The sequence below is a fragment of the Mobula birostris genome, chromosome 12 (assembly GCF_030028105.1).
Source record: "Mobula birostris isolate sMobBir1 chromosome 12, sMobBir1.hap1, whole genome shotgun sequence".
NCBI classification, from domain to species: domain Eukaryota; kingdom Metazoa; phylum Chordata; class Chondrichthyes; order Myliobatiformes; family Myliobatidae; genus Mobula; species Mobula birostris.
Window position 1 is genome coordinate 115621828 of NC_092381.1, and position 27904 is coordinate 115649731.

The 27904-nt window shown below is 46.4% G+C and overlaps 1 protein-coding gene across 3 annotated transcripts; it reads right to left on the reverse strand.

The window, feature by feature from the left end:
* Nucleotides 1–218: 218 nt before the first annotated feature.
* On the reverse strand, nucleotides 219–27693 carry LOC140206416 (bone morphogenetic protein 2-like). Of its 3 annotated transcripts, XM_072274783.1 has the most exons (4): nucleotides 27454–27693; nucleotides 20183–20287; nucleotides 9869–10230; nucleotides 219–1068 (listed from the first exon to the last, which is right to left on the reverse strand). In XM_072274783.1, exons 3-4 carry the CDS (start codon nucleotides 10221–10223, stop codon nucleotides 245–247), a joined length of 1179 nt encoding a protein of 392 aa, XP_072130884.1. In that variant the 5' UTR covers nucleotides 10224–10230; nucleotides 20183–20287; nucleotides 27454–27693; the 3' UTR covers nucleotides 219–244. The 3 variants fall into 3 exon arrangements, with proteins under 3 accessions (XP_072130884.1, XP_072130885.1, XP_072130883.1); XM_072274784.1 differs by lacking the exon at nucleotides 20183–20287 and having other exon boundaries at nucleotides 219–1065; XM_072274782.1 differs by lacking the exon at nucleotides 20183–20287.
* Nucleotides 27694–27904: the final 211 nt, after the last annotated feature.

Below are 27904 nucleotides of genomic sequence, written 5' to 3' on the forward strand. Positions count from 1 at the left end.
ATTGTCAAAGTTTCCTCGTTTAATTCAAATCCATCTGAGGACCTCACCCTTCTTTTCTCTGTGACCCTCTCCGAATGCTACATGCCTCCACATCTCTGTAACCTCCCTCTGCTCCTGCAATCCTCCCTGTCTCTGTAACTCTCTCCCTCCCCTATACCCCTCCCTGTCTCTGTAATCCCCTCCAACCCCCACACACCTCCCCATCTCTCTAACCCCCCCCCAATTGCTTGCTGCCACGTGACCCTCAGCGACATCCGCAGCCCTCCACCACCATCTCCTGGTAGTTTCTGAGGACCACCCTGTCCTCCTCATCCAGGTACAGTATGGCAATGGGGCTGAGTTCAGTGGGTATGCAACAAGCTCTGGGCACCTTGTCGTTGACGGCATGGACAAGGGTCTGAACAATGGCATGACTGGAGGAGTTCATGTGGTCGGCCAGTGGAAAGCGGCAGTCCCCTTGGCAGTAGAAGGCATTGTAGCCCCGGGGAGCAATGATCCACTCACTCCAGCCCACTCTCCTGAAGTCCACGTACAGCGGCTTCCGCCGGCATTGGCTCCGGCTCCGGCCCCGGCCTCTCCTGGGCTTCCTCCTGTGTCTGGACTGCTCCGGCTTGGAGTGCAGAGGTAGTCCCTTCCCATCCAGACCGTAGGTAACCAGGAGTGGTCTTCGCAGGGGCCAGCTCCCCTCCACACCCTTCAGCGACCTGCTGACCCTCAGTGGCCCAGTGTCACCTTCGTCCTCTCCCACCTTCACCAGAAAGCCCACAAGCCCCTTGCCCATCCTCCTGGACTCCTCCACCACCTGGCCCACCTCAAAGACCTCCCACTGGGACCACTTGGCAGGGGACTGCCGCCTCTCCAGTAGTCGGTGAGTTGCTTGCCCAGGCAGAACCTGCCAGAGGTGGTATCCACTGACCCTCTGATGCCCAGCGTCTGCCCAGCCATCATACTCGCTGTAAAGACGCAGCTCGGCTGAGATGATCCGCTCGCCCACTGGAATGGCTGTCAGGTTGAAGATCATCTGATGCAGGTTCGCTCCCTCCAACCGTGGTCCCTCCTCCTGGTCTTCTGGAGCAGAAAACAAACTGTCAGTCTGGTTAAACACGGAATGAAGGCTCAACAGCAACTTTGATAGCTCGGCACAGTCAGGACAATGGCCTATTGAATATCTTATTTATTTAGAGATACAGTGCAAACAGATCCTTCTGGGCCTAACAAGCTGCGCCACACAACAATCCACCTATTTGACACTCTCCTGACCATAGGACAGCTTGCAGTGACATTTAGTATACATGTAGTTGTCCACAGACGTAACACTACTAGCCAGTACATCTCTGGACAGAGGGAGGAAACCAAAACACCCAGAGCACCTGTAGGGCGAGGTGGGCTCCATCATGGGTAAAGCCCTCCCAACCACTGTTAATCTGTGAGCCTTGTAACAGAATCTTATGTTATGAATTATCCATTGATAAGTAATCAGAATGGGTTCATGTTTTGACTGTGACACGATGTACGGTTATGGACAGCTTGATGGCACTGGGGAGTGTGCAGAAGAGATGGACGTGGAGTAACAACATTGGGGTAAACCCCTCCCAACTACTGAACACATCTACATGAAACACTGTCGAGGAAAGCAGCATCCATCATCAGCAACGCAGGTCCACCCAGGTCATGTTCTCTTCTCGCTGCTGCCATCAGGAAGAAGATACTGTACAGGAGCCTCAGCAATCACACCACCAGGTTCAGGAACAGTTATTACCCCTCAACCATCAGGCTCCTGAACCAGTGTGGATAACTTCACTCACCACAATGATCCTCAGGTCCCACACCACCAGGTTCAGAAACAGTTATTACCCCTCAATCATCAGGCTCCTGAACCAGTGTGGATAACTTCACTCACCACAATGAGCCTCAGGTCCCACACCACCAGGTTCAGGAACAGTTATTACCCCACAACCATCAGGCTCCTGAACCAGTGTGGATAACTTCACTCACCACAATGAGCCTCAGGTTCCACACCACCAGGTTCAGGAACAGTTATGATCCCTCAGCCAAAATGTTCTTGAACCAAAGGGGTTAAAGTGACTCACCTTCACTTGCCCCATTACTGAAATGTTCCCACAACCTATGGACTCACTTTCAAGGACTCTTCATCTCAATATTTATTTATTGTTTGTTTGTTTGTTTGTTTATTTATTTATTATTTCTTTATTTTTGTATTTGCAGAGTTTCTTGTCTTTTGCACTCTGGTTGAATACCCTAGTTGGTGGGGTATTTCATTTATCCTGTTATAGTTATTATTCTATAGATTTATTGCATATGCCCACAAGAAAATGAATCCCAGGCTGTAAATGTACTTTGATAATAAACTTACTTTGAACTTTGAAACCCACGTGGTCTCAGCAAGAACGTACAAGCTGTTATTTTCCCCCATTATACTTTATATACAATATATAATAGCATATGTACATTACATTATATATACCTACATAAATAAGATATTTATTTAATGTATTATTAGGATTTTTTTATTTTGCTTTAGCGGTGTATTATAATATACATATAGTATTTATAGGTGTGGCAGAGTAGTGTAGCGGTTAATGTAGCACTTTACAGCACAAGCGATCACCAATCTGGGTTCAATTCCCACTACTTGTACATTCTCACCATGGCCATATGGGTTTCCTGTGGGTGATCCAGTTTCCTCTCACAGTCCAAACGTACCAGTTGGTACATTAATTTGTCCCGTGATTAGGCTAGGATTAAATCAGGGGATTGCAGTACAGACAAGAGAAAATCTGTATTTAAAAAATTGGGAACTCCTATTGTACTGTATTGTTCGATGCGCTGTGTGGCAACTCAGAGTGAATGTGCCAGAGATCCGAATGTCTTGTGGGGTGTTTGTATGCTCTCTCTCCGTGATCATGTGGGTTACACCCGGTGGTCTGATTTTCCTTCACTTGAGATACAACACAGAATAGGCCCTTCTGGCCCTTCAAGCCACCCAGACAACCCCGATTTAACCCTAGCCTAATCACAGAAAAATTTACAACAGCGTTTCCCAACATTTTTTATGTCTTGGACCAATACCATTAAGCAGGAGGTCAGTGGACCCCAGGTTGGGAACCCATGATTTACAATGACCAATTAACCTACTAACCAGTATGTCTTTGGACTGTGGGAGGAAACGAGCACTTGGATGAAGCACATGTGCTCATGCGGAGAACGTACAAACTCCTTACAGGCAGTGGTGGGAATTAAACTCTGGTCTCGGGTACTGTAAAGCTTTGTACTAATCACTACTCTACCTTTTCCTCCTTCATCCCAGAGATGAGTGGGTTGGCAGGTTAATTGAGAGCTGTAAATTGCCCCTGAGTGGTAGAACCTGATTCAGGTTTGGTGGAAGGGGTTCAAGTCGTAGTGTTATACAGCATTGCTCGTGTCAACAACCAACACAGTTCGAGATGTGCTGGGAACAGCCAACAAGTGTCAACACAGCATGCCCACAACTTACTAAGCTGAACCTGTATGTCTTTGAAGTGTCAGAGAAAACGTGGAGGAGACTCACGCAGCCATGGAGAGAAGTTACAAGCTTCTCACAGTCAGTGGTAGGTATTGGACACTGATCACTGGTGCTGTAAAGTGTTCTGCTAGCTGCTACACTACCATGCAATCTCTGCCTTAAATACACCCACAGCTGAGCCTCCACAGCCATCTGTGGCAACGAATTCCACAGATTCGTCATCCTCTGGCTGAACAAATTCCTTATCTCATTTCTAAATGGATGCTCTTCTATTTTGAGGCTGTGCCCTCAGATCCTAGACTCTCCTACTAGCGGAAACAGAATCAGGTTTAGTATCATGGCATAAATCAGGAAATTAGTTGTTTTTGCAGCAGCAGTACAGTGCAATACATAATAATATAAAAAACATGAATTACAGTAAAGCCCACAAATTCTCACCCGTCCTTCAGGATTCCTCCACTCAGCCCACCTCAAAGACCTCCTACTGGGACCAGTTGGCAGGACCTCTCCAATAGTCAGTGATCGCCCATCCAGACAGAACCTGCCAGATGTGGGAGGCAATGACCCTCCAGTGCCTGGCTTCTGCCCAGCCAACGTCCTTGCTGTAGAGATGCAGCTCGACCAAGAAGATCTGCTCACATGGTGGAATAGCCGTCAGGTTGCAGGTCATCTGATATAGACTCACTCCCTCCAAGTAGTGCAAAAAAACTAATCAAGTAGTGTTCAGGGGTTCAATGTCCATTCAAAAATCAGACAACAGAGGGGATGAAGCTATTTCTGAATCACTGAGTATGTGCCTTCAGGCTTCTGTATCTCCTTGCTGATGGTAGCAATAAGAACAAGGAATGACCTGGGTGATGGGGGTCCTTAATGATGGATGCAGCTTATTTGAGGCACCACATCCTGTCCAAGCCTTTCAGTAGATTTCAAGAAGACCCATCCACCCCGATCCTTCTGACACATTCCTCATATGTTAGTCCTTTAATTCCTGGGATTATTCTTGTGACATTCCCCTGAACCCTCTCTATGGTCTGTCCATCCTGTGAACGTCCTCTGGACCTGCTCCATGGCCAGTCCATCTTGAGAGCTTCCTCTGGACTTGCTCCATGGCCAGTCCATTTTGTGACCTTCCTCAGGAACTCTTCTCACCAGTCCATCTTGTGACCTTCCCCTGGACACCCCCCCCCCCACATCTTTCTATAAGATCATGAGACTATAAGGCATAGGAGAAGAATAAGGCTATTTGACCCATCAGGTCTGCTCCACCATTCATGACTAATCCAATGTCCATTTTCCATCTCAGCTCCAGTCTCCCACCTTCTCCCCATATCCTGACTAATCAGGAATCTATCAGCCTCTGCCACATATATACCCAATATCTTGCCCGACACATTGGCCTGTGGCAATGAATTCCACAGATTCACCACTCTCCGGCTAAAGAAATTCCTTCTCTTCTCCGTTCTGAATAACATTTCTCCATTCTGATTCTGTGTCCTCTGGTCTTGGACTCCCTCAGCATAGGAAACATCCTCTCCACATCCACTCCATTGAGGACTTTTAACATTTGATCGCCCCTCATTCTTCTAAATTCCCGCGAGTACAGGCCCAGAACCTCCTCATATGATAAGCCTTTCAACACCAGAATAATTGTTGTGAACATTTTTGAACCCTCTCAATGTCACCACTTCTTGGATTAGGGGCCCAAATCACAAATTTTCAGGTGAGGCCTTACCAGTGATTTGTAAAGCCTCCACATTACAAACCTTGTGTTTAAATTCTAGTCCTCTCAAAATGAATGCTAACATTGCATTTGCCTTCCTCACCACTGACTAAACCTGCAAATTAACCTACAGAGAACCCTGCACGAGGACTCCCAAGTCCCTTTGCAGTTCAGCTTTTGATTTTTCTCTCCATTTAGAAAATAGTCTATCCATTTATTTCTTCTACTAACGTGCATGACCATATACTTCCCGACACGGTATTCCACCTGCCACTCTTTTGCCCATTCTCCTAATCTGTATAAGTCCTTCTGTAGCCTCTCTATTTCCTCAAAACTACCTGCCCCTCCACCAATCTTTGTATCATCTGCAAACTTGCCCACAAAGCCATCATTTCCATTATCCAAGTTAAAGATATATAATGTAAAAAGTAGCGGTCCCAACACAGACCTCTGTGGAACACCACTAGTCACCGGCAGGAACCAGAAAAGGCCCCTTTATTCCCACCCTTTGCCTCCTGCCAATCTTTCCCTCAACATGTGGCCCAAAATTGCTTGCAACACTCCATTGTGGCCTTACAAAGCCTCAGCTGTACATCATTGCTTTTGTATTTTAGTTCGGACACTGAGAGAGAACCTTACAGAGTTTATTTTAAATCATGAAGGGCAGAAATAAGGTCGGGTCAGGGAAAACTAAAACTAGAGTGTGCAGATGAGAGGGAAAAGTGGGCTTTCCCCCAACCTTGGGGAAAAAACTATGACTGTTCACCTTATCAATATCCTTTGTTTTATAAACTTCTGTGAGGTAGACTTTGGTTCTCCTACACTCCATGGAATAAAGATCCAGTATGACCGCCTGCTCCATGTAACTCAGGCCCTCCAGTCCAGGCAGCACCCTTATAAATCTCTTCTGCGCTCTCTCCAGCTTGACAATGTTTATCCTATCACAAGGTGACCCAAACCTTCCCAAATACTCCACACGATCTCACTAATGAATTGTATAACCACAACAAAATGTCCCTACACTGAAACGGACTGATGATGGTTAGTGTGCTCAATGCCTTTTTCACTAGCTTGTCTACCTGTGAGCCTTAGGGCTTGTGAATGTAGTTATCCCCTTTTATCAGGCTCTTAGATAAAAGGGGATAACTACACTCACTTGCCCCATCCATTGATCTCACTTTTAAGGACTCTTTATCTCATGTTCCCATTATTAATTGCTATTTATTTATAATTGCATTTGCACAGTTCGTTTTCTTCTGCATTCTGGGTGATCCTTCATTGATACTGTTATACGAGGGGTGATTGATAAGTTTGTGGCCTAAGGTAGAAGGAGTCACCTTTAGAAAACCTAGCACATTTATTTTTCAACATAGTCCCCTCCTACATTTACACGTTTAGTCCAGCGGTCGTGGAGCATACGGATCCCTTCTTTGTAGGAGTCAGTCTCTTGGACCTCCAGAAGTGGTCTACCGCAGGGGTGATTGATAAGCTCATGGCCTAAGGTAGAAAGAGTTGAGTTATTAACTTCAAACTTTCTGTATAATCACTCACTGCACGTGCATGTAACAAGAGCTGCTGTATAACTCATCTCCTTCTACCTTAGGCCACGAACTTATCAATCACCCCTGCTGTGGACCACTTCTGGAGGTCCAAGAGACTGACTTCTACAAAGAAGGGATCCGTATGCTCCACGACCGCTGGACTAAACGTGTAAATGTAGGAGAGGACTATGCTGAAAAATAAATGTGCTAGGTTTTCTAAAGTTGACTCCTTCTACCTTAGGCCATGAACTTATCAATCACACCTCGTAGTCGCTGTTCTATAGATTTGCTGAAAATTTCTCTCAGAAAAATGAATCTCAAGCTTATTTATGGTACATATATGTTCTTCGATAAAAATGTTTACTTTGTACTTTGAACTTTTGTGTGGCCAATTTCACTCGTACTCCCAGATCCTCTGTTCCACAACACTCGTCAGTGCCCTGCCAATTCTCTGTGTAGGTCCCACCTTAGCTTGAATGTCCAGAATGCAACACCTCGCAATTACCTGTTGAAATCCATTTGCCATTCCACAGCCCATATCCCTAAATGATTGAAATCCCTGCAATTCACTATGAACCTGAGATTGGGCGGCATGGTAGTGTAGAGGTCAGCACAGTACCAACGGCCCGGGGCCAATTCCAGCCTCTGCCTGTAAGGAGTCTGTACGTTCTCCCCATGGCTGCATGGGTTTCCTCCAGGTGCTCCGGCATCCTCCCACAGTCTAAAGACGTACCTGTTGGTATGTTAATTGGTCATTGTAAATTGTCCTGTGATTAGGCTAGGATTAAATCGGGGGACAGGCTGGAAGGGGAGGAATTGCTGGGTGGTGTGGCTCGAATGACCAGAAGTGCCTACTCTGTGCTGTATCTCAATAAATAAATAAACACAGTAAATTTAGTCTCATCAGCAAACTGGCTAATCATGCTGCATACATTCACACCCAGGTAACAGAGGTCCCGGTACTGACCTCTGGATTAGCCCTTAATAGTCTAACAGTGGATCGAAACTGCTCTTGAATCTATTGGTGGGTTAACTGGCCATGATAATTTATCCCCGTGCACAGACGGGTAGTAGGGGAGTTCTGTTAGGATTGTGGGGAAAAAAATGACAGCTCCACCACTGGTACCAGCCTCCCCAGGACTGAGGACATCTTAAAGTAGCAGTGCAGTGTCCATCACCCAGGACATACCCTCTTGTCAGTGATACCATCAGGGAGGAGGTACAGGAGCCTGAGCCACACTCAATGATTCAGGAACAGCTTCTTCCCCTCTGCCATCTGATTTCTGAATGGACATTCAACCCATGAACATTCCCTCATTATTTTTTTTTCTTTCTTTTGCCTTCTTTTTGTCCTATTTATTTAATTATATAATTGTAATTTGTAGTTTTTATTGTTATGTATTGCATTGTACTGCTGCCACAAAACAATTAATTTCACGATATATGGCGGTGATATTAAACCAGATGCTGATTCTGGATTCAGATGCTGAAAATGCCAGCACAGATTCGCGGGCTGAAGGCCCTGTTTCTGTATGATCTCATGATTGGGCACTGTCTTCCTTTCTCTACAGCTGCCAACTGACCTGCTCAGGATTTCCAGCACCCACTCCAGGAAGTGTAAAAATGATCAGCCTTAACCCCTCCGCTTCACCGAGCCCTGTCCACCCAGAGGGTGCAATTACTTCTCCATGTTCAGTATTACTGAGGGGCAATGGTGGAAATGGTGAGCAGCTTTAAGTTCCTGGCTTCAGCACCTCAGAGGATCTATCCTGGGCACAACATGTTGATGCAATCATGAAGAAGGCATGCTGGCAGCTCTGTTCCATAAAGAATTTGAGGTGATCTGGTATGTCACCAAAGACGCTAGAAAATTTCTATGGTATGTCACCAGAGACCCTGCAGACATACTGGGGAGCATATTCTGACTGGTTGCATCACCGTCTGGTATGAAGGCACTGATGTACAGAACTGCAAAAAGCTACACAATGTTGTAGACTCAGCCAGCTCCATCAGAGCATGACCCTCCACACTGTCGAGGGCATCTTCACCAGGCATTACCTGAAGAAAGTGGCATGCATCATTAAAGAGCCTCACCTCACATCAATTGCTCTCTTTTCATTACTACCATCAGGAAGGAGGTACAAAAGCCCTGAAGGCACACATTTAACGTTTTAGGAACAGCTTCCTCCCCTGCGTAATCAGATTTCTGAATCAGCAATGAACCAACCCATGAACATCACCTCACTATTCTCCTTTTCCACTGTTTATGTGTGTATTGAAGCCTGATAGTAATTTTTTATGTCTGGCGCTGTACTGCTGCCACAAAACAACAAATTTCACAACATACGTCAATGATAATCACCCTGATTCTGGTTCTCTGGGTGCGAATCCACGACTGATGACACCTCCAAGGAGTGCTGGCACAAGAAAGCAGCGTCCATTGTCAAGAACCCCTACCGCCCAGGCTATGCTCACTTCACACGGCTACCATTCGGAAGTAGGTACAGAATCCTTGGGTTCAGGAACAGTTACCACCCTACAGAAAACAAGCTCCAGAACCAGCATGGATAACTTCATTCACCTCAGCTCTGAACTGATTCCACAACCTACAAGCACATTTCAAGGACTCGCCAACTCATCTTCTCAATACTATTTATTTAATTTTTTTAAATGTTTTCACAGTTTGTCTCCTTGTAACCTGTACATTGGTTGTCTGTCAGTCTTTGTTTAGAACATAGAAGGTCTAGAGCACGTTACAGGCCCTTCGGCCCACAATGTTGTGCCGACCATGTCACCCACACGAGAAGCTGCCTAGAGTTTCCCTATTGCATGGTCCTCTGTTTTTCTAAGCTCCACGTACCTATTTAAGAGTCTCGTAAAAGACCCCACTAAACCTGCACATTTACACAGAGTTTTACACAAATACTATTGTATTTCTTATAATTCCTGAAAATGTATCTCAGGGTAGTATATGATGACATATATACACTTTGTTAATAAACTTCACTTGACTTTGACTTTGTGATTCAGATTCAGGTGCGGACTCTAATTTGGACGCGGACTCTTATTCGATTCGACACTCACCCAGGTGATGGAAGCAGCGGAAGGTGTTGGTCCCTGAGGTGCGGTGCTCCAGGGCGTTGAAGCTGGAGTCCTTGACTGCAGCGTAGTTCCCCGTGTGGAAGTGGTATAGGTCCCACATGTGCTGAGGGACGACGGCCTGGCCACTGAGCTCTGGGGGTCTCTCCAGTCCGAATCTGCTCAGCAGAGTCCTGCGCAATGCTTGGGCAGCCTCCGGGTCGGGAAGGGGATGGAGGGCGTCTGGCCTGGCAACAGTCTCCGCCAGTTTCCTACCTCCCGCCATATTCGAGTCGGCCCCTCCGTCCACCAGCACCCAGGCAAACAGCACGGCTATTAGAAGCAGACTAGCAGGGAGCATGGTGGAGCTGTACAAGATGATTCAACAGTGGTGTTAGTGCATAGTGGAACGGTGTAAACTCAAGATCACCCTGACAGATAGATCACTTCCCAAGCACCTCTCTCTGCAATTCAAGCAAGGGGAACCTTCACTCCCCCACATACCCCATGGGCCGGCACTCACTGGATTACAGAAGAATGAGGGGGAGGTACTCTCACTAAAACTGACTGAATATTGAAAGTCCTGGAAAGACGTTCAGAGGATATTTCCAATCATGGGGGAGTCTAGGACCAGAGGGAAGTCTCAGAATAGTAGAACGTCCCTTTAGAACAGGGATGAGGAGGAATTTCTTTAGCCAGAGAGTGGTAAGTCTGTGGAATTCATTGCCACAGATGGCTGTGGAGTCCAAGTCTTTGGATATATTTAAAGCAGAGGTGGACAGATTCTTGATTAGTAAGGGTGTTAAAGTTTACAGAGAGAAGGCAGGAGAGTGGGGAGATGGAAAATAAAATAACCATGGTGGAATGGCAGAACATACTCAATGGGCAGAATGGCCTAATTTAATGATGGTCTTTCATTAAGGACCTCCATCATCCAGGACATGTCCTCTCCTTGTTGTTACCATCGGGAGGAGGTACAGGAGCGTGAAGACACACATTCAATAATTCAGGAACAGCTTCTTCCCCTCTGTCATCAGATTTTTGAATGGACAATTAACCCATGAACACTACCTCACTACTTTTTTATTTCTAATTTTTGCACCTCTTATTTAATTTAACTATTATATAGAATAGAATAGTACAGCACAGTACAGGCCCTTCGGCCCACAATGTTGTGCCGACTCTCAAACCCTGCCTCCCATATAAGCCCCCACCTTAGATTCCTCCATATACCTGTCTAGTAGTCTCTTAAACTTCACTAGTGTATCTGCCTCCACCACTGACTCAGGCAGTGCATTCCACACACCAACCAATCTCTGAGTAAAAAACCTTCCTCTAATATCCCCCTTGAACTTCCCACCCCTTACCTTAAAGCCATGTCCTCTTGTATTGAACAGTGGTGCCCTAGGGAAGAGGCGCTGGCTATCCACTCTATCTATTCCTCTTATTATCTTGTAGACTTCTATCATGTCTCCTCTCATCCTCCTTCTCTCCAAAGAGTAAAGCCCTAGCTCCCTTAATCTCTGATCATAATCCATACTTTCTAAACCAGGCAGCATCCTGGTAAATCTCCTCTGTACCCTTTCCAATGCTTCCACATCCTTCTTATAGTGAGGTGACCAGAAATGGACACAATACTCCAAGTGTGGCCTAACCAGAGTTTTATAGAGCTGCATCATTACATTGCAACTCTTAAACTCTATCCCTCGACTTATGAAAGCTAACACCCTATAAGCTTTCTTAACTACCCTATCCACCTGTGAGGCAACTTTCAGGGATCTGTGGACATGTACCCCGAGATCCCTCTGCTCCTCCACACTACCAAGTATCCTGCCATTTACTTTGTACTCTGCCTTGGAGTTTGTCCTTCCAAAGTGTAGCACCTCACACTTCTCCGGGTTGAACTCCATCTGCTACTTCTCAGCCCACTTCTGCATTCTATCAATGTCTCTCTGCAATCTTTGACAATCCTCTACACTATCTACAACACCACCAAGCTTTGTGTCGTCTGCAAACTTGCCAACCCACCCTTCTACCCCAACATCCAGGTCGTTAATAAAAATCATGAAAAGTAGAGGTCCCAGAACAGATCCTTGTGGGACACCACTAGTCACAATCCTCCAATCTGAATGTACTCCCTCCACCACCACCCTCTGCCTTCTGCAGGCAAGCCAATTCTGAATCCACCTGGCCAAACTTCCCTGGATCCCATGCCTTCTAACTTTCTGAATAAGCCTACTGTGTGGAACCTTGTCAAATGCCTTACTAAAATCCATATAGATCACATCCACTACACTACCCTCATCTATATGCCTGGTCACCTCCTCAAAGAACTCTATCAGGCTTGTTAGACATGATCTTCGCTTCACAAAGCCATGCTGACTGTCCCTGATAAGACCATGATTCTCTAAATGCCTATAGATCCTACCTCTAAGAATCTTTTCCAACAGCTTTCCCACCACAGACGTAAGGCTCACTGGTCTATAATTGCCCGGACTATCCCTACTACCTTTTTTGAACAGGGAACAACATTCGCCTCCCTCCAATCCTCCAGTACCATTCCCGTGGACAACGAGGACATAAAGATCCTAGCCAGAGGCTCAGCAATCTCTTCTCTCGCCTCGTGGAGCAGCCTGGGGAATATTCCGTCAGGCCCCGGGGACTTACCTGTCGTAATGTATTTTAACAACTCCAACACCTCCTCTTCCTTAATATCAGCATGCTCCAGAACATCAACCTCACTCATATTGTCCTCACCTTCATCAAGTTCCCTCTCATTGGTGAATACCAAAGAGAAGTATTCATTGAGGACCTCACTCACTTCCGCAGCCTCCAGGCACATCTTCCCACCTTTATCTCTAATCGGTCCTCCCTTCACTCGTGTCATCCTTTTTTACTTCATTTAATTGAAGAACGCCTTGGGGTTTTCCTTTACCCTACTCGCCAAGGCCTTCTCATGCCCCCTTCTTGCTCTTCTCAGCTCCTTCTTAAGCTCCTTTCTTGCTTCCCTATATTCCTCAATAGACCCATCTGATCCTTGCTTCCTAAACCTCATGTATGCTGCCTTCTTCCACCTGACTAGATTTTCCACCTCACTTGTCACCCATGGTTCCTTCACCCTACCGTTCTTTATCTTCCTCACCAGGACAAATTTATCCCTTACATCCCACAAGAGATCTCTAAACATCGACCACATGTCCATAGTACATTTCCCTGCAAAAACATCATCCCAATTCACACCCACAAGTTCTAGCCTTATAGCCTCATAATTTGCCTTTCTCCAATTAAAAATTTTCCTGTCCTCTTTGATTCTATCCTTTTCAATGATAATTATAAAGGCCAGGGAGCGGTGGTCACTGTCCCCCAGATGCTCACCCACTGAGAGATCTGTGACCTGACCCGGTTCATTACCTAGTACTAGATCTAGTATGGCATTCCCCCTGGTCAGCCTGTCCACATACTGTGACAGGAATCCATCCTGGACACACTTAACAAACTCTGCCCCATCTAAACCCTTGGAACTAATCAGGTGCCAATCAATATTAGGGAAGTTAAAGTCACCCATGATAACAACCCTGTTATTTTTGCACCTTTCCAAAATCTGCCTCCCAATCTGCTCCTCTGTATCTCTGCTGCTACCAGGGGGCCTATAGAATACCCCCAGTAGAGTAACTGCTCCCTTCCTGCTCCTGACTTCCACCCATATTGACTCAAAAGAGGATCCTGCTACATTACCCACCCTTTCTGTAGCTGTAATAGTATCCCTGACCAGTAATGTCACCCCTCCTCTCCTTTTTCTGCCCTCTCTATCCCTTTTAAAACACTGAAATCCAGGAATATTGAGAATCCATTCCTGCCCTGGTGCCAGCCAAGTCTCTGTAATGGCCACTACATCATAATTCCATGTATGTATCCAAGCTCTCAGTTTATCATCTTTGTTCCTGATGCTTCTTGCATTGAGGTACACACATTTCAGCCCTTCTACCTTACTGTTTTTACACTGTTTATTCTGCTTCTCTTTCCTCAAAGCCTCTCTGTATGTTAGATCTGGCTTTACTCCATGCACTTCTTTCACTGCTGTATCGCTCTGGGTCCCATCCCCCTCGCAAATTAGTTTAAACCCTCCCGAACCATGCTAGCAAACCTTCCTGCAAGGATATTGCTCCCCCTCGAGTTCAGGTGCAAACCATCCAATCTGTACAGGTCCCACCTTCCCCAGAAGAGATCCCAATGATCCAAAAATCTAAAACCCTGCTCCCTGCACCAACTTCTCAGCCACACATTCAACTGCCATCTCCTCCAATTCTTGCCATCACTGTCACGTAGCACTGGCAGCAATCCTGAGAACGTCACCCTTGAGGTCCTGTTCTTCAGCCTTCTGCCAATTCCCGAAACTCACACTTCAGGACCTCATCCCTCTTCCTGCCTATGTCGTTGGTCCCAACATGTATCACGACTTCTGGTTGCTTTCCCTCTCGAACCAGGATGTCATGCACCTGGTCAGAGACAACCCGGACCCTGGCACCCGGGAGGCAATAAACCATGCGGGTGTCCTTCTCACGTCCACAAAATCTCCTGTCTGCTCCCCTGACTATAGAGTCTCCAATGACGACAGCTCTCCTCTTCTCTGTCCCTCCCTTCTGCACCACAGGGTCAGACTCGGTGCCGGAGGCCCTGCCACCGTGGCTCACACCTGGTCGGTCGTCCCCACCAACAGTATCCAGTACGATAAACTTATTATTCAGGGGAATGGCTACAGGGGTGACTACAATTATATACTTACTATAATTTACAGTTTTTACGTCTATTATTATGTATTGCATTGTACTGCTTGTAAATTGCATTGTGTATCTCACAACATATGCTAGTGATATTAGACCTGATTCTGATGATGCTCCCATGTCTTATGATCTTATCTCACAGTAGTGTTGTGTTGATTATGTGAATTATATATAATTTCTGGTAAGTTAAGTTGATGTGATGCAGCATCTTGGCCTGTGTCTGACGCCTATAAAACTAAACTTGAACTTGAATAAAGACTGTTTCCTTTCTCATAAAAAAGAATTACAGCACTTTAAAAGGACTGACGGATCAGGACAAATTATGATCAATATACAGGCCACGCCACTCAGGGAATTAGTCTATGCTTTTATTTTTCTCTTTCTCTGTGGTTGTGTCATTTTTTTGTTGTCATAACCATGTGTGCTATTTGTGCTGTGTGCTACAGTCTGTGCAAAAATCTTGGGCACATACATATAGCTAGGCTGCCTGAGACCTTTGCACAGTACTGTAGTAATTTATGTATTGCACTGTACTGCTGTGGTAAAAGAAAAACAAATTTCATGACATATGTGAGTGCTGATAAACCTGGTTCTGATACGGGTGTCTACTGTGGACTGAGAGTGGGAAGGGGCCAGAGAGAGGGGAATCATGGTTGGGAAAAGGGGAAGGGAGAGGGGAGGGAATGGGAAACATCAGAGAGGCATTCAATAAACCTGTTGTTTGGAATTAAGATTCAAGATTCAACTATCTAGCCATCTACGTTGGCTGCAGTCAGGGCTTTATGCTTTGGTTCTTGGTAGGGTCACCCATGCAAACGAGGTCACCCACGCAAAGGGTACAGGCCAGACTCAGAGTGGCCCACCGGTCCTCCAGGTTCGGGTTTTCAGCTCAGGGCTAACAATCCTGACTGGTAAAAGAAAATTGTTATACAAACAGCATCACACGAAGTTGAAACAAACAGAGTTTATTGTTTTTTAATCACAATCTCTCATGGAATCCCCAGCGACCTCTCACAGACTGGAATCCTGGTTGAGAAATTCTGCTCTGGAGAGTGTTGTGTTTGAAAGTCCCTGGAGATCAGCAATTTCTGAGATACTCAGACCACACCAACTGACACCAACAGTTGTTCCAAGGCCAAAGTCACTTAGATTCTTATGTTTGGTCTGAACAACAACTGAACATTTTGACCATGTCTGCATGCTTTCATGCATTGAGTTGCTGCCACATGATTGGCTGATTAGACATTTTCTGAATTAATGAGCAGGTGTACATAGAACATACATAGAACATAGAATAGTACAGCACAGTACAGACCCTTTGGCCCATAATGTTGTGCCAACCCTTAAACCCTGCCTCCCATATCACCCCCCACCTTAAATTCCTCCATATACCTGTCTAGTAGTCTCTTAAACTTCACTAGTGTATCTGCCTCCACCACTGACTCAGGCAGTGCATTCCACACACCAACCACTCTCTGAGTAAAAAACCTTCCTCTAATATCCCCCTTGAACTTCCCACCCCTTACCTTAAAGCCTTGTCCTCTTGTATTGAGCAGTGGTGCCCAGGGGAAGAGGCGCTGGCTATCCACTCTATCTATTCCTCTTAATATCTTGTATGTAGAAACATAGAAACATAGAAAGTAGGTGCAGGAGTAGGCGATTCGGCCCTTCGAGCCTTCACCGCCATTTATTATGATCATGGCTGATCATCCAACTCAGAACCCTGCACCAGCCTTCCCTCCATACCCCCTGATCCCCGTAGCCACAAGGGCCATATCTAACTCCCTCTTAAATATAGTCAATGAACTGGCCTCAACTGTTTCCTGTGGCAGAGAATTCCACAGATTCACCACTCTCTGTGTGAAGTTTTTCCTAATCTCGGTCCTAAAAGGCTTCCCTTTTATCCTCAAACTGTGACCCCTCGTTCTGGACTTGCCCAACATCGGGAACAATCTTCCTGCATCTAGCCTGTCCAATCCCTTTAGGATTTTATACGTTTCAATCAGATCCCCCCTCAATCTTCTAAATTCCAACGAGTACAAGCCCAGTTCATCCAGTCTTTCTTCATATGAAAGTCCTGCCATCCCAGGAATCAATCTGGTGAACCTTCTTTGTACTCCCTCTATGGCAAGGATGTCTTTCCTCAGATTAGGGGACCAAAACTGCACACAATACTCCAGGTGTGGTGTCACCAAGGCCTTGTACAACTGCAGTAGTACCTCCCTGCTCCTGTACTCGAATACTCTCGCTATAAATGCCAGCATACCATTCGCCTTTTTCACCACCTGCTGTACCTGCATGCCCACTTTCAATGACTGGTGTATAATGACACCCAGGTCTCGTTGCACCTCCCCTTTTCCTAATCGGCCACCATTCAGATAATAATCTGTTTTCCTATTTTTGCCACCAAAGTGGATAACTTCACATTTATCCACATTAAATTGCATCTGCCATGAATTTGCCCACTCACCCAACCAATCCAAGTCACCCTGCATCCTCTCAGCATCCTCCTCACAGCTAACACTGCCGCCCAGCTTCGTGACATCCGCAAACTTGGAGATGCTGCATTTAATTCCCTCATCCAAGTCATTAATATATATTGTAAACAACTGGGGTCCCAGCACTGAGCTTTGCGGTACCCCACTAGTCACTGCCTGCCATTCTGAAAAGATCCCGTTTATTCCCACTCTTTGCTTCCTGTCTGCTAACCAATTCTCTATCCACATCAATACCTTACCCCCAATACCGTGTGCTTTAAGTTTGCACACTAATCTCCTGTGTGGGACCTTGTCAAAAGCCTTTTGAAAATCCAAATATACCACATCCACTGGTTCTCCCCTATCCACTCTACTAGTTACATCTTCAAATCATGTCCTCCTCGATCATGTCTCCTCTCATCCTCCTCCTCTCCAAAGGGTAAAGCCCTAGCTCCCTTAATCTCTGATCATAATCCATACTCTCTAAACCAGGCAGCATCCTGGTAAATCTCCTCTGTACCCTTTCCAATGCTTCCACATCCTTCCTATAGTGAGGTGACCAGAAATGGACACAGCACTCCAGGTGCGGCCTAACCAGAGTTTTATAGAGCTGCATCATTACTTCACGATTCTTAAACTCTATCCCTTGACTTATGAAAGCTAACACCCCATAAACTTTCTTAACTACCCTATCTACCTGTGAGGCAACTTTCAGGGATCTGTGGACATGTGCCCCCAGATCCCTCTGCTCCTCCACACTACCAAGTATCCTGCCATTTACTTTGTACTCTGCCTTGGAGTTTGTCCTTCCAAAGTGTACCACCTCACACTTCTCCGGGTTGAACTCCATCTGCCACTTCTCAGCCCACTTCTGCATCCTATCAATGTCTCTCTGCAATCTTCAACAATCCTCTACACTATCCACAACACCACCAACCTTTGTGTCGTCTGCAAACTTGCCAACCCACTCTTCTAACCCCACATCCAGGTCGTTAGTGAAAATCACGAGAAGTAGAGATCCCAGAACCAATCCTTGTGGGACACCACTAGTCAGAATCCTCCAATCCGAATGTACTCCCTCCACCATGACCCTCTGCCTTCTGCAGGCAAGCCAATTCTGAATTCACCTGGCCAAACTTCCCTGGATCCCATGCCTTCTGACTTTCTGAATAAGCCTACCATGTGGAACCTTGTCAAATGCCTCACATCCACTGCACTACCCTCATCTATATGCCTGGTCACCTCCTCAAAGAATTCTATCAGGCTTGTTAGACACGATCTGCCCTTCACAAAGCCATGCTGACTGTCCCTGATCAGACCATGATTCTCTAAATGCCCATAGATCCCATCTCTAAGAATCTTTTCCAACAGCTTTCCCACCACAGACATAAGGCTCACTGGTCTATAATTACCCAGACTACCCCTACTACCTTTATCGAACAAGGGGACAACATTCGCCTCCCTCCAATCCTCCGGTACCATTCCCGTGGACAACGAGGGCATAAAGATCCTAGCCAGAGGCTCAGCAATCTCTTCCCTCGCCTTGTGGAGCAGCCTGGGGAATATTCCGTCAGGCCCCAGGGACTTATCCATCCTAATGTATTTTAACAACTCCAACACCTCCTCTCCCTTAATATCAACATGCCCCAGAACATCAACCTCACTCATATTGTCCTCACCTTCATCAAGTTCCCTCTCATTGGTGAATACCGAAGAGAAGTATTCATTGAGGACCTCGCTCACCTCCACAGCCTCCAGGCACATCTTCCCACCTTTATCTCTAATCGGTCCTACCTTCACTCCTGTCATCCTTTTGTTCTTCACATAATTAAAGAATGCCTTGGGGTTTTCCTTTACCCTACTCACCAAGGCCTTCTCATGCCCCCTTCTTGCTCTCCTCAGCCCCTTCTTAAGTTCCTTTCTTGTTGCCCTATATTCCTCAATTGACCCATCTGATCCTTGCTTCCTAAACCTCATGTATGCTGCCTTTTTCCACCTGACTAGACTTTCCACCTCACTTGTCACCCATGGTTCCTTCACCCTACCATTCTTTATCTTCCTCACCGGGACAAATTTATCCCTAACATCCTGCAAGAGATCCCTAAACATCGACCACATGTCCATAGTACATTTCCCTGCAAAAACATCATCCCAATTCACACCTGCAAGTTCTAGCCTTATAGCCTCATAATTTGACCTTCCCCAATTAAAAATATTCCTGTCCTTTCTGATTCTGTCCTTTTCCATGATAATTATAAAGGCCAGGGAGCGGTGGTCACCATCCCCCAGATGCTCACCCACTGAGAGATCTGTGACCTGACCCAGTTCATTACCTAATAATAGATCTAGTATGGCACTCCCCCTAGTCGGCCTGTCCACATACTGTGACAGGAATCCGTCCTGGACACTCTGAACAAGCTCTGCTCCGCCTAAGCCATTGGAACTAATCAGGTGTCAATCAATATTAGGGAAGTTAAAGTCACCCATGATAACGACCTTGTTATCTTTGCACCTTTCCAAAATCTGCCTCCCAATCTGCTCCTCTGTATCTCTGCTGCTACCAGGGGGCCTATAGAATACCCCCAGTAGAGTAACTGCTCCCTTCCTGCTCCTAACTTCCACCCATACTGACTCAAAAGAGGATCCTGCTACATTACCCACCCTTTCTTGTAGCTGTAATAGTATCCCTGACCAGTAATGCCACCCCTCCTTCCCTTTTTCCCCCCTCTCTATCCCTTTTGAAGCACTGAAATCCAGGAATATTGAGAATCCATTCCTGCCCTGGTGCCAGCCAAGTCTCTGTAATGGCCACTACATCATAATTCCATGTATGCATCCAAGCTCTCAGTTCATCACCTTTGTTCCTGATGCTTCTTGCATTGAGGTACACACACTTTAGCCCTTCTACCTTTACACCCTTATTCTGCTTCTCTTTCCTCAAAGCCTCTCTATATGTTAGATTTGGCTTTACTCCATGCACTTCTTTCACTGCTCTATCGCTCCAGGTCCCATCCCCGTTGCAAATTAGTTTAAACCTTCCCGAACCATGCTAGCAAACCTACCTGCAAGGTTATTGCTCCCCCTCGAGCTCAGGTGCAATCTGTACAGTACAGGTGAACTCTGACTGTCTTGCCTAGTGGAGTGGGCAGGACTGAGGGATAGGTGCACTGTGCAATATAACACAAAGAGAGAAAGCTATTCAGCCCATCGTGACAGTGACAGCTCTTTCCCCACCTTGCTTATATTCTCTGCATCACAGAAGACAACTGTTCAGCATATTGAATCCATACTCTCAGGGCATTCCCCGTCAATCCCGCTCACCCACCCACTTGTTTCTCTGTGAACGATTCCATTACTCAGGTGCGACGGTTCCCCACTGATTATCTGGCCGCGCCCCCCCCCCAACACCTAATTAACCCACGGACCGCACGTCTTTGAGTTGTGGGAGGCAACTGAAGCACTTTGGGGAAGAACTCACACAGTCACAGGAAGGATGTGTGAACTCCACACGGAAGTATCTGAGGTCGGGATCAAACCTAAGTCATCCGAATTATGAGACAACAGAATTTCTTGCTGTTCTGCTGTGTTGCCCCAATGTTACATAGAACACAAACAGAATCGGAATCAGGTTTAATATAACCGGCATTTGTCATGAAACGTGTTAACTTTGCAGCAGCAGTACAACGCAATATATGATGTTGAATGTTGAAAGGACTAGATAGGGTGGATGTGGTGAGGATGTTTCCTATGGTGGGGGTATCCAGAACTAGGGGGCACAGCCTCAAAATTGAGGGATGACCCTTTAGAACAGAGGTAAGGAGGAACTTTTTTAGCCAGTGAGTAGTAAATCTGTGGAATGCTCTGCAGTGGAGGCCAAGTCTGTGGGTCTACTTAAGGCAAAAGTTGATAGTCTCCTGATCGGTCAGGACATCAAAGGATATGGCGAGAAGGCAGGTGTGTGGGGTGGAATGGGATCCGGGATCGGCCATGATGGAATGGCGGAGCAGACTCGATGGGCCGAATGGTTTAATTCTGCCCCTATGTCATATGGAATAATGATAAATGTAGATAAAACTGTATTACAGTAAGTATATATGTGCGTATTAAATAGCTAAGTTAAAAAGCAAAAACAGAAATAAATTTAAAAAGTAGTGAGGTAGTGTTCATGGGTTCAATATCCATTTGGGGATCAGATAGCAGAGGGGAAGAAACTGTTCCTGAATCGTTGAGTGTGTGCCTTCTGGCTTCTGTATCTCCTACCTGATGGTAGAAAAGAGAAGAGGGCATGTCCTGGGTGATGGGGGTCATTAATGATAGTTGCTGCCTTCCTGAGGCACTGCTCAGTACAGTAGAGTACAGGCCCTTCAGCATGCACTATTGTACCGACCTTTGAACCTACTCTAAATTCAATCTAACTGCTCCCTCCCACATAATTCTCCATTTCTTTCACCTATGATGTTTCCAGTGTATTTCCCTCTACTACCACTCCTGGCATCACATTCAATTTCCTCTTTTTCCAAATAGGAATGCAATCCTTTCAGTAAGCTCCCATTTAAACATAGCCCCTGTACCCTAGTTATCTATAGGCGCCTAAGACTTCTGCATAGTACTGTATACGTAATCATATCATTAAATAAGAAGTGCAAATGGAGAGCAAAAATTGTGAATGTTCGTGGTTTCGTTGTCCATTCAGAGAAGGTGCAAGGGAAGAAGCTGTGTCTGAAATGTTGAATGTGTGCCTTCAGACTCCTCACTCTCCTTCCTGATGGTATTAATGAGACAAAGGCATATCCTAAGCGATGGAGACATGGGTCATCTACAGGTATAAGGGAGTTAGTTTAACTCGTCATTGAATGGTGCAGACAGCCTGGGTGGGAGGGCCTGTTCTGGTGCTCTACTGTTCCCTGCTCCCTGTCCAGTTTTGATCTTCTCTGCTCTGAACTTCTCTGATGGGAATGTTGAGCAAATGGTGGGTTCACTGCCCTCTGATACAAGGGCAGGGTGTATTGCCAGGAGGGGTTATGTCACTGCCAATGTTCTTGCCTGGAGAACCTACTGGCAACAGGATCTTTGCAGACTTTGGGGACTCCTATCAACACCTTTCATTCAGTCCTGGCAGGGAGGCACAGCTTCTTTCATCTACTATACATTCCCAATATTAGTAAAATAAGTACAAAACTTAAACACGAGAGATTCTGTAGATGCTGGAAATTCATAGCTACAGATCAGGCAGCATCTATGGAAATAAATAGACAGTCAACATTTCAGGCCAAGAGCCTTCTTCAGGACTAGCTACCAGGTGTAAAGTGTGCTTGATGCTTTGTCTATCCATGGCCTCCTCTACTGTAAAGATGAAGCCACACTCAGGTTGGAGGAACAACACTTTATATTCCGTCTGGGTGGCCTCCAACCTGATGGCATGAACATTGACTTCTCTAACTTCCGCTAATGCCCCACCTCCTCTTCATACCCCATCCGTTATTTATTTATATACACACATTCTTTCTCTCTCTCTCCTTTTTCTCCCTCTGTCCCTCTGACTATACCCCTTGCCCATCCTCTGCGCTTTTCCCCTCTCCCTAGGCCTCCTGTCCCATGATCCTCTCATATCCTTTTTGCCCATCACCTGCCAGCTCTTGGCTCCATCCTTCCCCCTCCTGTCTTCTCCTATCATTTCAGATCTCCCCCTCCCCCTCCCACTTTCAAATCTCTTACTAGCTCTTCTTTCAGTTAGTCCTGACGAAGGGTCTCGGCCTGAAACGTCGACTGTACCTCTTCCTAGAGATGCTGCCTGGCCTGCTGCGTTCACCAGCAACTTTGATATGTGTTACCAGGTGTAAAGAAGTGCTTTTCCCATGACCACAAGAACCCACAGGGAGTTGTGGACACAGCTCAGGCAATGTCCCCACCTCCCCTGGTCATTCCCTCTCCTCTCCTCTCCTCTCCCGCTGGGCAGAAGATACAAAAGCCTGAAATATATCCAACCAGGCTCAATGACACAATGTGCCAGGGGAGTTCAGCAAGTCAGGTAGCCTCTATGGATGAGAATGAACAGTCGACATTTTGGGTCGAGACCTTTCATTAGGACTCGACAGCTTCCACCCCGTGTGTTATGAGACTGCTGAACAGTCCCCTGGAATGGAGGGCCAAATGGCCTAATTCTGCTTCTGTCCTATGGTCTTGTGATAAGATGGACTCAATGTCACAATCTACCTCACTGTGGCCTTGCAGCTGATGGTCCGCCTGCACTGCCCTCTCTCTGGTTACTGTAACACACTATTCTGCATTCTGTTACTGTTTTCCCTTGTTCTACCTTGATATACTGTGTAATAAAGTGACCCTGTACCGATGCATACAACGCTAAGTATTTCATTCTACCTTCATGAAACATTCATAAATCGATTTACTGATTTAATTTACCAGATCCTCTTCACCATAAGACTTCTAGCGAGAGGAAGGTCTACTCAATAATGATAATGCTTAGAGCTCCCAGACGGCGATCTCTTCATCTCGAGTGTGAGTTCCCAGCCCCACTCCAGGCCTCATGGCTAACTCTCCCACAATCTTTAAATTGGGAATCCTGTCCATTGGGAATAAAAGAGTTTCCCACAGAGTCCACTGTCATCAGACCCTCAAATGGACCTCTTGTTACTTTATTCCCTGTACTACCTCAATGCACAGTGTAATGATCTGATCTGTATGAACAGTAGGTAAGACAAGATTTTCACTGTATTTCAGTACATGTGACAATAACGAACAAATTCCAAGTATTGAAATTCTCTGCCTGTCCTTGGAGATAATTTCACATTTTGGAAGGCATCCATTTTCTGTGTGTACTTCAAACAGGGTTATTCACGTTCTCATCCGTGGTAATGTCATTAGTAGGGTTACTGCCTGTTCTTCCCAATATTCTGCTTCCTTCCTGACCTCCAGTGATGTCTATGTGGAGTTACCATGTGCTGTGACCATGTGATTTTTTTCACCCAGCAACCATGTTACCATTACCCCCCAAAATCCCAAAGGCACATAGATCATTGGGTTAATTGGCCTCTGCAATTTGTCCCTGGTGTGTATGTTAGGGGTATAAAAATTAGGGGGTAAGGGAGTTGATAGGACTGTGGAGAAAACAGATACAAGGAAAATTAGTGTGGGTTAGGATTACTCCGAGGGCTAGCACAGAGTTAGTGGGCAGGCTGAGAGTGGGAGGGGAACCCTGGTGGAGAATGTTTTCGCCTGGGCTGCTCAGAGAGCGGTTGTTCCAGAACTACATATTTCTGTACATCTACCTGCAGGATGGGGTGGAGTGCCCCTTCAGTTGTCTCCCTTGGGGGAGGGGGACCTGTAATAGGGGATAGAGAGGGCTATGCATGAGTTCAACCGAGATATAATTTCCCTACTTTCTGTAGTTTTCAGTGATCCCTTTTGTACCTGGGTGTGTGGGGAATCTGGATTAATTTAACAGTGAACTGCCCTACTCTCTGTAGATCCAATCCGTATTGAACCCCCCCCCGCCAAAATCCTGGCCTATGCACCCCCACAAACCCTGGCCCACATCCCCCCCTCAGCTTGAGCTCTATTACTGCCAGGTCCCACTTTCTCCATTAGGCCCTCAACTCTATCTCCCAACTTTATCGCTAAATCCTAACATCTGCACCCCTCTCTCTGCCAGCCCCTCAGCTCTATCCCCCAACCCGACTCTTCCCTCCACTTCCCCACACACCAGGTTTGTGTGGGTTTGTGGAAGAAATCAGAATTGGAGCCTTTGGTTTAAGATGGTAGTGGTGAGCCTGGTGGCAAAAAACAAGAAAACAACTAAATACTTTATTAATCACATTTTTCTAACAAATGATCACTGCAAACAATAGGCTGCAACTTCCTCATCAGAGCTGAGCACTTGAAGTGCCTGTACAGCCTGACATTATTGCAGTGTGAGTTGAAGTCTTGAAGGTGCAGGGCAGTTGTGGCATGGTGGGCCGAATTGAGGCAGTGGGGTCCAGCCAGAGAGCGGGTATTGAGACAATGTAAAGCTATTGCTGGAGCGGACTTGGAGGCAATTTGACACAGCAGAACCAAGGCAGGGCGAGGCAGACTTGAGGTCCCGCGCCTGAGAAAAGATTCGAGGTTTGATCAATTTAAACGCTGGGCCAAATTGGAAAGCCAAACTGAGGTGGGGTCTCAGCCGTATCGGAACAGCAGGGCCCGGGTCTGAGAGGAGGGAGTAACCCAAGCTTTGGACAATTTAAACACTGGGCCAGATTCAGAAGGTCAGGAATGTCGGGGCCAGATGAGAGTGACATGCCAATTCAGATCTCTGCTCTGTGGTTTACCTGTTTCTGTGCTGACCTGAGGCACCTGAGCCTGTAATTAACTTTTGAATCAGCCTGGCTGTGGATTCACCTCAGTTCTGAATGCTGTTTGCTTACTTTTGCTTTTCTTTTCTGTACAGACTGGGTATTTGATGGTCTTCATTTTAGTGGGTCCTTTTGGGTTTCTTTGTTTTATGGCTGTCTGTAAGGAGGCAAATCTCAAGGTTTTCTAAAGTACATGTACTTTGGTAATAAACGTACTGTGAACTTTGAATGGTCTTCTTCCAATTATTCAGGTAAGTACAGTACGTTAAACACTGGAAGTTGCCCTGTAGGATTTTCCTCTCTGGCTTGTAGGGTAGAGGGATCGGAGAGAGAAGAGTGTGATGAGAAAAGAACATAGAACATAGAAATTTACAGCACGTTACAGGCCCTTCGGCCCACAATGGAGCCAACCATGTAACCTACTGTAGGGACTGCCTAACGCATAGCCCTCTGTTTTTCTAGGCTCTGTGTATCTACCTAAGAGGCTCTTAAAAGACACCATGGTATCCGCTTCCAGCACTGCCACCGGCAGTGCATTCCACACACCCACCAAACTCTGTGTGAAAAACTTAGCCATGACATCCCCTTGGTACCTATTTCCAAGCACCTTAAAACTGTGCCCCCTCGTGTTAGTCATTTCAGTCCTGGGAAAAAGCCTTTGGCTGTCTACATGATCAATGCCCCTCATCATCATGTACACCTCTATCAGATCACCTCTCATCCTCCGTCGCTCCAAGGAGAAAAGGCCAAGTTCACTCAACCTATTCTCATAAGGTACGCCCTCCAATCCAGGCAACATCCTTGTAAATCTCCTCTGCAGTCTCTCTATAGTATCCACATCCTTCCTGGAGTGAGGTGACTAGAAGTGGACACAGTACTCCAAGTGAGGTCTGACCAAGCTCTTAAATAGCAGTAACAAAAGTGTGTTAATTAGCCACTAATTACCCCCAGAGTTGCTGAGTGGTTGAATTTGAGAAGGAATTGATTAACTCAACATATTGATGCCGTCACAAAGAAGGTATGCCTGCTGCTTCCACTTCGTTAGGAGTTTGAAGAGATTCGGTATATCACCAAAGTCTCTAGCGGATTTCCAAGAAGTATGGTGGACTGACTGCATCTCCGTGTGATAGGGACGGTCCAGCCACGGGACTGCAGCTCAGCCAGCTCCGTCAAGGACTGTCAGCCCTCCCCACCATCACGATCATCTTCTAAAGGTGGTGTCCCGGCCACGCTAGAGATTTAAGTAGCCTACCAACGGGTATGGGAGGATGGGAAGACACCCATGCACTGCTGCGGGAACTAAACCAGGGTCGGCTGTACTGTACTGTACTGTGAAGCGTTGTGCTCTTGGTTGCCCTCTCCAGTCACTGTCCATAGCTAGGGCTCCATTGTCAATATGTACACTGCAAGATCCCATGAACAGTCACGCTGACGCGGCTCGCACGGAGTTATGAATGGGTGGGTGTTTGTGGAGGGGTGGGGTAAATAACTGTTCGATCCCGGGAGCGCCCGTGCCCTCGGGATCCTCCCTGCCCACCGAAAGAGGGGGCCCAGTAACCTCAGAGTAATCCCTTTCCCCAAACTCACTAAACGGGACGTCTCTACGCCTTGGACAGCAGGTGGGACATTTCCTTTGAAGTGCGGTCACTGCCGCTAAACGGCTCACGGTAAGTTCCCGCAAAGTCGTGGAAAGGGAGCCTCGATCATTCTTTAGTTGTTGTTGGCGGTAGTGGTTTAAGACAGTATCACCCCGCGGTACCAAATCGCACCGAGAGAAGTGACTGGCACCCTATCTGTCCGGCAGCCTCCCAGAGGGGGTCTCGATTCCACCCGGCAGAGGTTTCGGACACCGGGGCAACCTCACAACTCGCAGTTAGTTGGTTCTGATCTAGAACAAGCAAATGACCCATCCCCACCCAACGCCCTGACTTCAAACGAAAGACATGATTAAAACAATTAAAACCTTCTTTAAATACACTCACCAAGTTCAGCGGGTATTGAGATTCCATGGTTCAACCCTCCTTAGGTCTACTGGCAATTCCAGCGTCTCTTTCCGACTCGTAAACTCATTTCAACCGCATTAACTGGGAGGGCAGAGTCAACTTTTTAACATGTTTTAACTTTTTCATACTCCTCTGTTGTCTTGCTAACTTTGTTCCCGATATTCTCTCTCTCACTCTGTGTCTGTCTGTCTGTCTCTCTCTCTCTCTCTCTCTCTCTCGCGCGCGTCTGTTGACAGGACGTCCCTTAAGTTCCTGATTTATTCTGACCAGCCGTTGATGTCATGTGTAACGATCCATATCTCGGGATGGTGGGGAGGGTGGTGGGGGGAATCATTCCTGAATATAAACACACACACTCACACAACGAAAGACGTCGTTTCCCAGCAGGCTTCACTCGAAGTGAACCAAAGTTTCGGAGGGGGCCGACTTT